Raw genomic sequence first — 16,187 nt, forward strand, 5'->3', positions numbered from 1 at the left:
TCACATGACCAGGCTGGGCTATGGCTTTCTGGCTATCACCATTGTTGTGCTGGACAATCTCTTTTCCGTCAACCTCACTTGTAGGTATTATACTGGCTGCCTCCCCCCTCAACCCCGGGACAGATACGTGCGAGTGGGGAAGGTGGAGTGGTAGGGAAGGGAGAGGGGGATGGTTAAGTAGGGAGGAGGCCAACAGCCAGCCCTTGATGCATTTGGAAAGGGCAAGCCTCTCTGTTCCTCAAGTGGAGCAGTCTAAGAAAGAAGCCTTGTTCATCAGATTTCAAGAAGAGTTATAACTTTTGATGCAGGGGCACAAGTCTATCAGTGAAAGAAACTGGCTGTGTGACAAACTAACTTTGTCATAGTATTAACTACAAACGATTCCCAGTAACAAAAAAAAAAAAATCACATCTTTGACCTTTTAACCACTTTCAAGCTGAAGACCGACAGAAGTGTAAAATTTATTATTAATAGCACTAGTATTAAAATGTTCCAACCATAATTTGCCACCATAGCGTCAGGGAAAGGGAAACCAAAAGACACATTGAAAAAGTAAGGATTTAGATAAGAAGTCCCAATCATAGGCAGCTATCTTATCTGTCTTTGTAAACAGGACCACATCATTCTCTAAAGAAATTTACAGCCCTCCAGAGTATCCTCTGTGATGTTTGAGCAAAGCATTGGCCTTATTTAAGTTGCCGGAGTCTCAGATGACGACCTCTTATGAAGCAGCCTCAGATGAAGGACTTCGACTAAGAGCTAGACTCTAGGATCCATCTTATGCCATTCAGAATGCAGAGAGATTCAGGCGCTTACACCATTAGAATATTTCCCTTCTTGAAGTCTTAAATTTCCACAAGGCAAACCATATCATAACAAATGAGAGGAGAATCTGTATCATGTTACCAATATGGGTTATACACCAACAAGGCAAAAGGACAGGCAGACACACAATGAGGCCAGGCTCTCCCAGCAATGAATGCAGGCATTGTTCAGCAACCATGCAGGAAGAAACCAATGTATTCCTGTCTGTAATAGGGAGACCCTGGACTGATGTGTTCCAAGGAGAGTGAATACCCTTTTACTGTTGTGATCTGGTGGTGATGTCAAGATATAGCTTGTTTGATAATTTACTTATGATAATATATAAAAAAATTCACAGATTCAGAGTTGTTTCCTTGAGAGCTATCTGGTATACCTGCCTTCTACCATTGATGACACTTGCCTTTGCAACAGCATGGAAGACAAATGCACTCTGCTGTGCCTACTCAATGTGTGTTTTAAGCTACATCCATAGCATGTTCTAAAAATGACTTTGATAATATTTGCTAAATTTGCACCATGATATTGTCCTCTTAGAAACTGGCACATATCCAGTCTTAAACTAAAATTGGGTATGTTGACATGAATAGAGCTCTTAATTTCCATCCAGAAAACTGTAAGAAAGGATACTTGAGACTTTAATATCTATATATTTCACTCTCTAAATAAAGAACCTATAGTCTCCCAAACCTGCTCGTGATTGGGTGTTCAGATAACTGACATATACTGATTACTGGAATCATTTAGAACCCAATAGTTCTGTGTTACTGGTTTCTCATTTTAACAAATACTCAATTTGTCAATGACTCCATATTAAACTGATAGCTTGAATTTTAAATTTGGTCATGTGAAGAATTATCACAAAGGTATTTGTTTGTTTGTTTGCTTGCTTTTTTTAAAGTTTTTTTGTCTTTGATTATCTATAGAGACTTGTAACCAAAGTTACATTGTAACACACAAATGCTGTCTTGTCTTTAAGGCACAACACATCAGTATGAACATTCTCTTTGCCAACCTTAAAAAAGAGACAATATTATATTCCCATTTCCCCAGCCCTTTCCCACCCCAACAAATAAAAGAAAAATTGCATCCACTTTCAGAGTCAGCTGCTAATAAAGTCACAGTAAATTATTTCCATCAATAATTTACACAAATTACATGTCTAGATAGGACTGTCATTATACAGTCTGAGTGCATTCCGATTCAGATTTTCTGGGCTAGGTAGGCTATAAGTCAGATTCAAACCTCAGGGTTGAGAAGAGCTCCCATTTTGAGGAATGTTTTCAACCACCTTGTCAGAGGCAGAGCAGGTGCTGTGGCTTGGAGGGTTCCAGTTCTTTACTAAAGCTGTTAATCCCTCTTAGAACTCACTTGATACGTGTCAGCAACTGCCACTGATTTTTTTTTTAAACCATGAAAGTATTGTAAAGATAATAAGACCATAGAGCTTCCTTTCTGTAGCACTAAAGTTTAATTCCATTCAGCAACCCGAATTCTTCACTCTGGAGTTTTCCTTCCAAGTATGATTTCATCCGTTAAGACCATTTGTATGTGTAGAAGAAGCCAGCGGCATTGGATCACACATAAAAATTCAGTGTACTTGAAATATAAAAAAAAATGGATCCTCAACTAGAGAATACAGTTACAAATACTCTAATTCCAGTGCTTGATGTAGAGCCAAGAGGTCCGAGTGGCTTGATATCCTCCAAAAGGGCATGTTGTGCTGTGTGGTCAAGACAAGGAGAGAGGGGAGAGGTAGAGGGTAGGAATGAAGAATGGAGACAGGTCATAACCATCATCCCAAGGAAACAGGCGCACACACCAGGATGTGGTCTTCACCCACGTTCAAGGGAGGGAATTTAATAGAGGTCATCCACAGGTGGAAGTCTGGTAGTACCAATGTGGAATTTTCCAAAGAATAGAGAAATAGATCTGAACTGTATTTTAATGGTACAACATCGAATACTGAGTTTCCTAGCTAGTTTAATCTCTACTCTGTAAATCAGTGTTACCAAGGTCAACATTGGGGAAGGCAAGTAGGCCTAGAAATTCGGCGTGGATGGGAAACAACTATCAGTCAGCATGGTACCTTTAAAAGTCAATTCCTTGGTTAAAAAATGAGATAAATTTAGACCACTAACTTTCTAAACCCATAGCCTTTGGCAATTTGAGAGGAAAAGAGAGTGGATTCCTATCTATGTAAGAAGCAACTTGGAACCAGATTAAATACAATAAAAATATTAGAATTGATAATATTCTTACTTGTCTCAGATAACTTAAGCCAGGAGATGGCTTGGTTTATTTCACTAGTATAAGATTAACAGGGACATACATACCATCCCCAAGTGGGAAGACATATTATAGATGGTATGCTGATTTGTGGCCTTCCAGAGATGTGCTAATATGCATTACAGATGTGGTAGTCAGAGTTTACAGAAAAGACCGATTGGAAAGAATACCTGAGGTAATCTTGCTGGAAATAATAATGAAAAACTATTCTTCGGTCAATCACAAAACAATAGCATTAATTGTTAGATTGAATTTAAGATATCTTCTAAGATGTAGTCTTGTGTGCAGGGGAAATTTTATATTTATATGGAAGCGATATCTTATTTTAACATGAAGTTTTATCATTATCATTACTACTACATAATTCTTTGCAGCTCAGTATGGTAGCAACTAACTACATGTGGCTATGAGCATTTGAAATATATTTAGTCCAATTTAAAGTACATTCTGAATTTCAAACCAGACTAAGACCAATACAGTAATGTAGACATCATGTCAATAATTCTTATGTAGACTAGGTATTGATATGTAATATTCTATACAGATTGAGAAAATTAATAGATATTATTAAAGTTTATTCTCCTTTTTTTCTTTTTACTTTTGAATGTGGCTTCTAGAAAATTTAAATTTTACATATACATCTCACTTGGAATATTTTGAGAGGATAATGTGTTTATTCTTGTTGCTAAGATTTGATCCTTTTTTTGATTTCTCCTTAAATTTCACAAGCATAGGTTTTAGTTCAAATAGAGCAAAGAATTTTGAGAAGGGTAACGTTTTTCATTTCAGCTCAGATCTATTTGTAACAACAAAACAGTACTCAGAATGCCTACACATGCGATTACTTCTATGGTCAGAGAAAAGCATGCATTCTGGGTGCTAGGGAAACCAGCCACCTGTGTTTCCATACAGAGTCATAGCCTTTACCATCACCCAAACACTACCTACTTAAACAACCATTTGAAAATAGCATTCTATCTGAAATTTTGATCCATTTGGAGTCAAGCTACTTCCCCTGAAGCGTGAGCTTCAAGCCAGAGGACATGTCCAGAGTGTGCTTCCTAGTATGGATAACTAGCACAGACTAGGTAAGTCTTAATTCTTAACAAACATATTTGTTAATGGCTTGGAAAAGTGAGCTTTATTTGTTTTTCCCTAGAGTTAAATAAATTTCACACAGGCTAAGGAGATTCTAGTGTTTGTTCGAGGGTCAGGTGTTCACTAGGTGTGATTATGGTACCAACGTGGAAAACTGAAACCGCATGAATTCCAAACGTCCATAAACTCCAGAAGAGATAGAGACTATGTGTGCCTTAAACATCACAGGCAACAGCAGCAGCAGCAGGGCTGGTTGGGCTGTGTAAGGCTGCATCGCTGACCGCTGACCGCTGACCGTGTACAGAACGTCCTTGGGACCAGTCTTAAGTCTTAAGTCGCAGCCCGCTGCTAATTAACACCAAGGGAGCTTCCTGTCACCAGCTCTCCTAACAGAATGGGAAAGCACAGGGGTTCCAGAGGGGTAGCTGCTGGTGACCTTCTGAAATAGAGCCCATTCCCTTCCTCCAGTCTGCTACATTTGAGCTGACTGGGTTAGCTTTCTGTTAGGGTCATGAACTCTTCTATCAAACCGTTCATTCTGATTATTCTATAGAAAATAGAAATTGGGTCAGCGCTCTGACCCATGTGTTTAGTGGCAGCTTTATTAGAAGGTGATTTAAACCCCCCATAGACAAGAAGGATGACGTTCTCTTTAGAAGGTAGTGTCATTTATAGATTCTTTTCTTTTGTAGCACTTCAGTGAAGGAAGTAGTGGGCACGGTGTTCTGCGTTCTGGAGAACGAACTTCATACCGTTCCTTTTTCTGATGCTGATCCAATCAATCACTTAGTGATTTTACAACTGCCCTGGTTCCTTGTCAGAAATATGTGTCAGATGAAGCTTACTTAAATAAGTAGGGCCTACCAGCTCTCCTGTACATGCTCAAAGTCAGCTGATTGGTGCTTATTGAGAAATTTGTAGATGTGAGGAGTGTTTCCCGTAAGACCCTAGGACAACCTGTCACACGAATTAGTAAGAATGCACCTGTTCTAAGTCGATTAAGGCTTCTTACAGGTTTTCCTTCAGCTATCAAGTTTATCTTCAGCATTTAGTATGAAAGAACCTGCCTGTCTGCAGACCCCCACAAGGAATGTGTGGTATTTGAGAGTCCAGGGCTTCCCTTCCTGACTATGCTATGAGCCTGCTAAACTTCTTTCTCTGGTAAATTCTGTGAGTTTGTTTATCAGTCACTGTGTGCCTGGCGTGAGTATATGTGCATGTATTAAATACATGTTCTAAATGTATGAGTATATTTCTTATTGACACAGGCTTGAATGAATATCCGTCAGTTTTCCTGAGTTTCCTATCAAATTCCAGGCATAAAATGCTAGACTCCAAATGGTTTATTTGCAGGGCCACATCGACTCTCTCATGCTCTTATTGATTTGCAACTCTAAGTGTCAATCACTTGTCAAGCCGCCATTTGGCCAAACTACGGGGATGCAAACAGGAAGGCTTGCCCTACAGGGGCCACACCAACATGGTCTGAGACAGGTTACCTTTTTCGCTGCCTGCTCTTCTTCTACACCATCCCCAATTACCACATACACTACTTTTCTGCCAAACCTTTGCATTATCCGTTCAAAGCAACTTTCTTTTCCTGGAAGATAAACGAGATACAGTTCAGAGCGGAGTTACCTGGTTAGCCGCGTGCTCCTCGTCTCGGCCATCTCCAATCACAACATAAGTTATGTTAGTGCCAAATCTGGACACTATACGCTCAAAACAGCTTTCCTTGCCTGAAAAACAATGCATCCTTTATTCCTGGGGCCACGGAACTCATGGTTCACAAAGCGCTCAATTAACGTCTTTTAACAACATTGGAGGGAGCTTATGACAAATCATCACATTTGAACACAGCTGCTTTTCACTTAGGATAGGTTACTAAGGCGAACATTTTTGATATTTTAAGATAGGCAATAGGCTTGAGAATTTGACCCTGATAAAATGTTAGTGTGTTTTTACTCCAGGGAAAGAGTAGTGGAAAACAACTTTATAGGCAAATTACAAGTTTCTCCAGCATTTGTTCGATGCTAAGAACCAATTTTATCTAAGTTATTTTTCATGTAGGGAAGTCAGTTGGGTATATTGTGGGGGAAACTGTAATCTCATCTCCAAGGAAAGAGGAAATGCTAACAGATATATTTACCTGGATAAATGACTCCGTTAAAAAGTGCGTGGGAGTGGATATAGTCAGTTTAATTGTATCAAGCATTCTGTGCAATTGACCACACACTGAGTGGCTGTGAGGTTGCCATGGAAACACCAGCGGTGTTTTATCTGTACAGCCTTGGCATCTTTTCCTGAATTTAATTTCAAGAATGTTCTTGTAGCCATTGCTATTTATGACATTTTTCTTCTTAATCTGCTAGCTTAGGATGCTAAAAACATACTACTGACAAGGGAAAAAGAATAATGTTTTTCTCAGATTAAATATTTAAAAAATTGGCCAGTGGGAAAAGTATCATCCTTTAAGTAAAGGAAATGGTTTTTGGGTAGAAAAGTCATTTGTGTTGTGTTGTGTTGTTTTGTGTTGTCAAAAAGAAAAATCACATTCTGGCAATTCTGTGAATATAATATATATATATATATATATATATATATATATATATATATCTTCATAGAACCGTGTATGGGATTGGAATCTAGGTTCTGATTTGTGGAGCACAGGATAACATGGCCCACTGTAAGAGAGTTTGACTCTCCCGAACTGTTCTCCCCAAATGGCTGCAACCTTCATGAGGGCTAGTACAACACGTAATTCTGTTGCCCTTTTAGGGCATTTTGCATAACCTATTTACACTCCCATTAGTTTCCACCAGAGACAGTGGAATGCACGTGCTCTCTTCTTTTAACTCTGACAACATGGCGGAACTCAGTGAAGTTTCGTGTTTGAATGGTGATTGCCACTTAGACTCTGACGACTCTGCACACTGTATGTAAAAGAAGGTATCGCCCCAGATGGACACCGCCTAGGAAGCAGTTATTAGTTATAATATAGTTATTAGTATCGTGGAGAAACACTCAGGTAATGAATAATAAAATGACGTATTCTTCTCTATGAAAAAATTCCCACTTGTTTCTGAAATTATCTTTTGATTGCTGCGGCACTAACCTGAGACCTCCCGGTGCTGCCAAGATCGTGTTCTTTTTTTTAAACCTTAGATCAGTTTTATTGAATATGCAAAGATGTAATCCTGTAGCTGGAGCACATATTACTCAAACGATCTATGCTAGGATATTTTATGTTGTTGTATGTGGGCAGAATGAGTGAGGACTGCCTACATATAGCATTCAGCATTTCACTAGCTGAGAGTTCTTATAAAATATGCAACTGTATCATGAATCACACATGATTAATGTTTTTTGAAGCTTTCCTAAATTTTCTGGATGTGGTTTTATATATATATATATATATATATATATATATATATATATATATATATGTAAATACATGTGTGTATGTGTGCTCGCACACATGTATGTGTGTGTACACATATGTGTTGTACAATGCTGCAGGTATGACTCCATTTCCTACAGAATTTCAGACAATTTCCTTACCTATTTTAGTTGCGCTGTAAATGTTCTCAATGGGGAAAGCACCTCCTAGGCTGTAAAGCAGGACTTTTGCAAGAGCAGGAATCAGCTGGGTTGTCGTTACCAAGACATTTACACAGTTACTCCTGACGGGGATGAAACATACATATTTGCTTTCTAGTAGTAAATAATGTCTACCAGAACAGAATGAAACAACATTGCCATGGTTGTTTCTAAGTTCTCTAGGAAACATCCTCGTTCAGTCTTTAACAACAAGTGCTGTCAGCTGACAGACGCTCTCTGAGGTAGCGGGCTATTAAGAAAAACTCGCAAACTGAGTCTATTCTCTGACATAACCTTTTGTCAGAGTACGATGACATCTGAAGTCATTTAAACCTTACATGATGAGAGCAAAGTCGGGCAATGTCAGACACACTGTTTTAAGTTGGGAGAGGTGGCTTTGAAATGACGTTTTGGCATTTTACTTGTGATATTAATATTCAGGCCATCTTTCAAAATTATCAATCCTCTACAATAGAAAACTTGTAAAGAACAAATATGAAGAAGGAAATAGGACATAGTGATGATTAATTACACATTAAGAGATAGCTTCTGTCTTTGTTTGTGAATTTATCTTCCCATTAGGAATTACATTCTATATAAACAATGTCTTATTCTGCTGCCTTGATTTTTGTGAGTATATGGCTTGCATAATCCTATCTGTTATCCTCATATTATCTACAAGAGGACTCCTCTACCAGTTGCTATACTTAATTTCTTTCCGTGGCTATTGGTTTCTCATGACTACGTAGAATGCAATCTCAAGGCTTTTTTTTTTTTTTTTTTTTTTTGTCTTTATTTTTGTTTTTGCCCCTGGTACCTGAGTCACTTCCTTAAGGACAGAACAACTATAGCAAGAAGATAACTTTGCTGAGAACTCTGATCATCAAATAATTTGTTTTTCATACAGTTTGGGGCTTTGTGACAATGTCCAATACGTTAGTGCTGAAATACCTGGATACCATAGAAAATTTCATCTCTCACTAGTCAGGGGGCATTGATTTGTTTCCCTAAGGCCTTTTCTTTCTACTCATCTATTCATTTCTTAAGCTCACATATCCTTGAGATAGCTTTAAGGTCATTCATAGAAAATCTAAAAATAAGCTGTTGACTTAATTCTTGGAGAAATGAGCATGACTCTCCCTCCTCTACACAATTTCAAGGATTTCAAGTCCCAGAGCCCCTGATGTTTGACTGATTACGTCACAGTTACAGATATCACAGCCAGGAAGTTTGGCCAGGGAGCTTTATCCATTGGGCAGTTCCTGCATAATGTCCTTCGTAAGGTGTCTGCACATCTACCCCAACTGTTCCCTTTATAGACACAGAGTAAAATCTAACTCATTTTGAGCTCAACATTTCAAATGGTTGCAATGGACAACTTTGTTCCAGGCTCGACGCTTTGGGTTGCGTTCTTGGCAGCTTTCTCTTTGGTGTGGATTCTACAAATCAAATTCCAGGGACGACCAAGCTGAACCCAGAAATCTTCATGTCTGTCAGACTTTACATTAGAATGTGACACCAAGAACTGAACAGGGTGCTCATGTCTGCTCCAGTTAGCCCAGGAAGTCAAGCATACGTCTCCAACGAGGACTTTCTGTTATTGGTGAAGTTTCTGATCATGTGACCAGGAAGGAACCACATGCCAGCTTTGACACGTAAATTTACTTTCGTGTCCAAAATGCTGGGTCCTATTTCACTCCAGCAACCTTTTAATGTATCTGCTATCTGTCTGTATCCATACCATCTCTTTTGATGCCTATGTATTACCCGCACACTGGTTAACTGTATCTTTATTGGTTCACTTTAATCAGAAATAAAACTATGAAATAAGAAAAACAATAAAGATTAATCTTACCCACCAGCCATCACTTCTCAAATTTATATGCACCCACCCACAGTGTCACACATGCACGTATCATGCAGGTGCACATAGGCAAGCATACAGGCCCGTATGCACACACAAGCACACAGAAATCACTGGATGTGATGAATTACTAGCAATTGGAATGGTTTTTCTCTGTTGTGCTGCTGGACCCAGATCCTCCACATAATTCAAGTAGAAAGGCCACAGTCCCACTTACCTAGTACTAATAATTGATAAAGACTTAAGTGCGTTCGTTAGCCAGGAATCTGTTAGGCCTTCGATCTCTGCCCTTAACTGCAGCCATGCATCCCTCTTGGCAGGGCCAAGGAGACCTGAAACACCGAATAAACAGGCAGTCAGGAGGTGAACGCCGCCTCTGGAATAGGAAGTTTGGTGTCGCTTCTGTCTACAATAAACAATTTTTATTTTGGTTGTGTCATAAAGGGATACTGACTTATACCAACATGGATTTATTTTTTTCGGAAGTGATTGCTCACTGTTTATTCAGTATAGAATTCTTATTAGACAATACGTAGGGTCAGACACTTGGTTAGACACTCAGGGGTATGACACAAGGAAAAGAGACCCCAGTCTCTCCCCCTCCCCAAGACTTGAATCTAACACAGCAGCTGAATCCCACTGATGAGGCTGGGGCATGGTAGTCAGAGAGGAGCAGTGGGTTCCTCCATCAGGAACACAAACGCATGACATAAAATAGTCAATTCAGAATCATAGTTCAGCTTTAGGAAGTATCCAGGGCATTCTACGCAGGCGTTACAATGCTTCTCAAACCAGTGCCTGAGTTTAATGATACTTTGTGTTTTTAAAAATGACTAAATAGCTATGTTGTAAATCTGAAGGTATGCTATCCCAGGACAGAAAGAGGAGGGAAGAAATCGGTACGTTAAATTTTACAGAGAGGCGGGACCCCCATCATTGATGGAGCACACGGCTAGTATCCAAGAGGCCCCCAGACACTGACAAAAAATAGGAGAAAAGAAAAGAAAACAAAGAGGGAGGGAGGGAAGGAGGGAGGCAGGCAGGAAGGGACGAAGGGAAAAAGAAGAAAGAGAAAAGCAGAGTAACCTTGCTTTCCTGATAAAATGAGATCACATGACTCTCCATTCAAACGGAATGTTTCTCACTTAAATTGTATTTCAGACACTGGGAGCAAGGACAAATGATAAGCAATGATAGATATTTAAAATTAAAACTACTTTTTAGACAGTCTAATGCTTCCACATTTCAATTAAACAATGCTAATATCTGACAAAAAATAAACTCTCACATCACTGATTAAATTTTCTAAGACAAAAGATGATAGGTTAATGGTCTTCCCAATTTTAAAATAATTCAAACAGTACTCTGTAAAGGGGGGTAGACAAATTAAATCGTTTCAGAATTCTTAAAGGGATGTTTAGTTAAAGAAACTTAAACATCCTATTTACAATTATTTGACAAAAGTGTCTGGGACAAAGCCTTAGAGTGCGTTAGGAGCTACAACCTGGAGCTGGAACGACACAGTAGTACTGGGGCCACCAGGGCTCAGTTATCTATGTGCAAATAAAGTGTTGCCTGTAAAGCCTCCTGTCATTTCGGACATGCATATGTTTGTGACTCTGCCTGTTTTTAATACTTGCCGAGGATTCACTGAGCATTTGATGTGAGTCAATGTTAGCAAACACAGGGAAACAGACACACAGCCCCATCCTCAAGTTGAAAACAGATGGGGTCAATGTGCTCCCTGTGGATGAAAATTACATTTATTTACTCGATGGTGTACACGTGACCATACACATGTGCTGAATGAATATGCGTATTTAGAAAAAAAATCATATTCTTTTGCCTTGCTTTGGTTTTTTTGTTTCTCAAAGACATTTCATTTTCAAAGGACAACGATCAGCTTGCTGGAAGGATTGTGTGCGTCTGACTCTGGAACTAATCTTGAGAATGTGTTGACCTAAAACTGATTCCAACAATCAAGATGCGTTTTTTTCCTGTATCTAGAAATACAGCCACAGTTGCAGTCTGAGGCTAAGGTCTAAAATACTGCCGCAAATTATATGGATGATCTATTATTAAATTTTAAGTATAATGCATTTTAGACACTACCTAGAGAGTATCAGAACCTTTAAAAATGATTGCAGCGAGCACTACATCCTAGGCAGAGAGATACATTGTCAGACGATATGAGAGTTTTAAAGAGATCCAATAGATTTGTTGGAATTATGAACTTTCGCTAGCTGCTGTGTGTGTATTCTCGAAGTGATTGGCACTAACTCAATAATGGTGGTTCATGTCTTTACAAGGGCTTCTTGACCACCTCCTTCACTTGCCTGTTTCCCTGTTGATAATGTCAGAGTAATACAGATTATACAGAGAGAGGATCCTAGAACACAAGATCTCACCCCCCTCCCCAAAACTGCAAGTCTTTTTGCAAGGGTGCATTCAATTCCCCCACTAAGAAATCCAAAGAGAGCAGAAATTCAGGCTCACTGCTTTTCAACTCGAGCCTTTGCGGTTTATTTTCCAGGAGGTTAATCTCCGCTGTGAAGCTACAGTTCGAGTTCTGCCTACATTCAGGGTGCTGACACTGGGTGGAATCGGCCACACGTACCTCCGACATTGTTCTTGTAGGTGTTATATAATTCCTTTACTCTTCTGTAACGAAAAGCCAGCTTCCTCATCCAGTCCACCCCTCCTCTCACACCTGTTGGCAAACAAAGGTTCGCACTACTTGCAGTTGCATGGAAGCCATCAGTTGCAAAACTGTAGGTACTGCAACACCCAGAATACATTAAAAAGAAACAGAAGAAATAATTACATGTACAAAACTCCACAGCTGAATTTCTGTAGGAAACGGAAGACTGAAAGCGCGGCTTACCTTAAGTCCTGACCATTGTCATCGGAGGAAACATCATCTATATGAACTTGATCACACTCCTGGGAAAAGGCAACAGCAGACATTACCCAAACTTGGCTACCACCTTCAGGTTTCCCATCATCCCACAGCGGCAGGCTACGGCCACGAGGTGGCAGCATGGGTCCATTCTGCCCTCCCTCTGATGCCTGTTTTCTTAACGCATAAAAGGGAAATGGTACCACTTCTCTGAGATCTAAATCCACAAAGCAGTCTGGAAACTCGGGGTGCTTTGAAAAATAAGTTTAATCTTAATATTATTGATAAGAAGAAGCCGCTAATCTTTGAGATCAGTGCCCTTGCTAATCTGGAAATCCGCAATGTGCCCGGGGTCCGAGCATCTCACATGGTCACTGTTATTTATTATTTGCTTGGTGGAAGTGAAGGGGTCTTGACCTCGGAACATGCTGTCTTGTGAGCTTTCCAAGACTTCCTGCTCCTTGCTAGTATGAAAGTGTCATTTTACTTAAAGTCCTGGTTTTCTGATACAGAACAAAGCTAGCGGCCATAGAGGCTGACATCTTCTTTCGTCGGGCTTTAGAGTTTTGAAAATGTCAACAAATACAAGTAAAGTCGCGAAGATTTACATACCAAAAGCAATACAACCTCCAAGGAAAATAAATTTGTTAAGATTGTCCATAGTGGATCTGATTTCAAGTTAGAATTTGCTTAAAGCAAATAGTGGCTTCCACATAGAAATCGGACTCTTAGAGGTTCCAAAAAGCTTGTTCTGCGTTTAAATGATCTGCAGGGTTCCCGTGAAATGTTACATGATTTAAGATAAAATTTGCTGATGAGATTTAAGGATGACTAGATCCCAGAGGATTAAGTTCACAGGTTACACATGATTATAAGTCACAATAAATCAATGAGAGAGAGAGAGAGAGAGAGAGAGAGAGAGAGAGAGAGAGAGAGAGAGAGAGAGAGATTGATTTTGACTTGCAGGGGATTGAAGCCAGGTCTGCACGTTTATGCACGTGTTTTACTGCTGAGTTAACATTTCCCAGCTTCTTCTTTGGATTATCTCACTTATATATCTCCAGATCTTGATGCTATAAATAGCACTTATCATTCAAAGGTATGGAAATATGCCATATTAAGAAAGAGTCTCCACTTCAAATTTGTTATAATAGACCTGGAAGGGACTGTAATCAAGCACCAAATATCGAGCCTTCAGCCTTGTCTAGAACATATCGATCCCATTTCAATGGATTCAGAACTGGAGGGCGAGGGGATGCCTCAGCAGCAGGGAGAGAGCCGCTGAGCCTGAGGACCTGAGCTTGAAACCAGGAGCCTACATGGTGGAAGGAGAGAAAGGACTCCTGCGGCCTGTCCTCTCCCCTCTACAGGCCTGTGATGTGGACTGTGTTCTTCCTCAAGTAAATGAACAAATGTGAACTAAAGAAATAATAAAACAGAAACTAAGTGGTGAGCGTAGTCAGGAAAGTGTTCATATGTGATTTCAAAATGTATTTGGGATGGAGGGGTGGCTTGGTGTTTTAGAGCATTTGCTACGCTTCTGGAGGACCCAGGTCTAGATCCCAGCACTCCTGATGAGGCTGAACACGCCCTTTTCTGCCTTCTCTGGGCACTGTATAGTCGGGCAGTGGCGGGCACACACCTTCAGTCCCAGGACTTGGGAGGCAGAGGCAGGTGATTCATTGAGATTTGCCAGCCTGGTCTACAGACAAAGTTCCAGGATGGCCAGGGGTACACAGAGAAACTCTGTAAAAATGAAGATGAAGAAAGAAAAAGAAAGAAAGAAAGAAAGAAAGAAAGAAAGAAAGAGAGAGAGAGAAGGAGGAGGAGGAGGGAAGGAAGGAAGGAAGAAGAAGAAAGGAAGGAAGGAAGGAAGGAAGGAAGGAAGGAAGGAAGGAAGGAAGGAAGGAAGAAGAAAATGTCCTCATGAAGCTTCTTATCACATTCAATGAGCATGCACCAATAAGAAACCTCTAACTAAAAGCCGCAGAATTGCTTCTTAATCACATTGTAGGCGTCTAGGCAATGATAGTAATTGGCAGAGTTTCTCCATCACTTCAAGTTTCTAACACAAAGTTATAGTGACATAAATGAATACCCTAGACGGCGAGGCTTGTGGGAAAGTGTGGCTGCCCTCAGTACAGAGAGAAGAGGAGGGACCGGAGATGAGGCTGCCTGAACTTCCTTGGTATCCCACAGTTGAGAGGGACGCAGGCTACTCTGCAGCAAAAGGAGGCATTGCACCTCCAAAACCCTCTCACGTGCAAGTTTATCAAGCTGCTGCCTTGGGCTTTACACTGACTAAGCAGTTAGCATGGAAGCGGGAAGCCCTACTGTCCCCAGAATATGGAGACACTTAAGGAACTCTACATGACCTAAGTATCCGCTCTTTGGACATGGTAGCATTCTTTAAATAAATGTTAATGTGTACAGATGTTTTGCCATCACGTATTTGTGTACCATGTGTGTATCTGGTCCCACCGAATCCAGAAGACGGCTGTTTCCCATGGGACTGGACTTACAGACCGTTGTGAGCAGCCGTATGGGTACTAGGATTTGGACCTGGGTCCTCTGGAAGAGCAGCCAGTGCTTTTACCTCAGAGAAACTTTTCTAGCTCAGACATGGTGATATTCTTGGGAGGCATTTAGATAGAAATAAATACCTGCAGATCATCACTCTCCTGAACTTCCAAAAGCTTTCCTCATGTAAATAGCTTCCATCTGTCCCTTAATACAATATTCTTACAAAAAACTCCAAAATGGCAATGGAGAGGGAGATTTTTTTGAGTTCTTCTAACCACCAGAAGCTATTTCTTAAATATTTCCTTATTGTAATTTTTTTACAAAAAGCTCCCCCTGACATTTCAAGTATTAACTCACATGATTAATTTATATATGACTTGCCCCAAAATTCATTTTTTACTCCAGAGGACAACAGTATATCAAACTTATTGGACCATGTACTCTGTATTTGAAGTTAGGTTTGAGGGTCTTCCAAATCTAACTTCTTTTTATATTTATGCTTAGCAACTCTGCGTGTTGACTCTGGACAGTTGCCCAAGGATTACAGTTCAGTGAAAGAAAGTTGAACTTCAATTACTTAGATTTTTTTTTTTTAGGGAAAGATAAATAATTTTTCATCAACTAGCTTTCATTGTGGAAACCAGGAAGGAGTCATTTTAACCTAAAGCTAAAATACTCCCAAATTATTCAAGAGCTTTGGTTTTGAACACAGCTTAGCGAAGACCTCAAAATCTTAAAATAATTCTGGTGTTAATCATCAATGCTTTAAATTTGTCTTATGAGGTAACCACAAGGTTGTCCCTGATCTATTCCAGGTAGAAGCCACAGCACTCTTCTCTTGGCTTTGCGAGCCCCAACTCCCTGGTGCTTTCTCCTCTGGAAGTTATTCTAACTGAAATAACATTTTTTCCAACAGAGAGCATTCTCTCACTGGGGGTGGGGGTGGGAAGAATGGAATGAAGTGTTGAGTGCTTAGATTCAGATTTGGGACTTTAAAGGATGTTCTAGAGGAGCAGCTGCCATTGCACACGGTGCACCATGTCTTGAAGTATTTACAGTTTCAAGTAGACATTTGGATTCCCACAAAAGACC

At 40.0% G+C, this 16,187-nt stretch overlaps 1 protein-coding gene across 7 annotated transcripts in view; it reads right to left on the bottom strand.

The window, feature by feature from the left end:
* Positions 1-1,723: 1,723 nt before the first annotated feature.
* The window catches only part of Eya4 (EYA transcriptional coactivator and phosphatase 4), a 117,717-nt gene continuing 103,253 nt past the window's right edge, over positions 1,724-16,187 (bottom strand). For 3 of the 7 annotated variants that reach the window (XM_032894888.1, XM_032894885.1, XM_032894884.1), the window contains 5 exons: positions 12,558-12,616; positions 12,291-12,451; positions 9,891-10,005; positions 7,771-7,892; positions 5,320-5,809 (listed from right to left, as the gene is read on the bottom strand). In XM_032894888.1, the coding sequence (XP_032750779.1) occupies positions 5,610-5,809; positions 7,771-7,892; positions 9,891-10,005; positions 12,291-12,451; positions 12,558-12,616 (657 nt within the window). In that variant the 3' untranslated portion in view covers positions 5,320-5,609. Of the gene's footprint in view, positions 2,546-5,319; positions 5,810-5,847; positions 5,949-7,770; positions 7,893-9,890; positions 10,006-12,290; positions 12,452-12,557; positions 12,617-16,187 lie in introns of those variants that run through there. The other 4 variants (XM_032894891.1, XM_032894886.1, XM_032894890.1 and 1 more) reach the window with 2 other exon arrangements.

This window comes from Rattus rattus, chromosome 2 (assembly GCF_011064425.1).
Source record: "Rattus rattus isolate New Zealand chromosome 2, Rrattus_CSIRO_v1, whole genome shotgun sequence".
NCBI classification, from domain to species: Eukaryota; Metazoa; Chordata; class Mammalia; order Rodentia; family Muridae; genus Rattus; species Rattus rattus.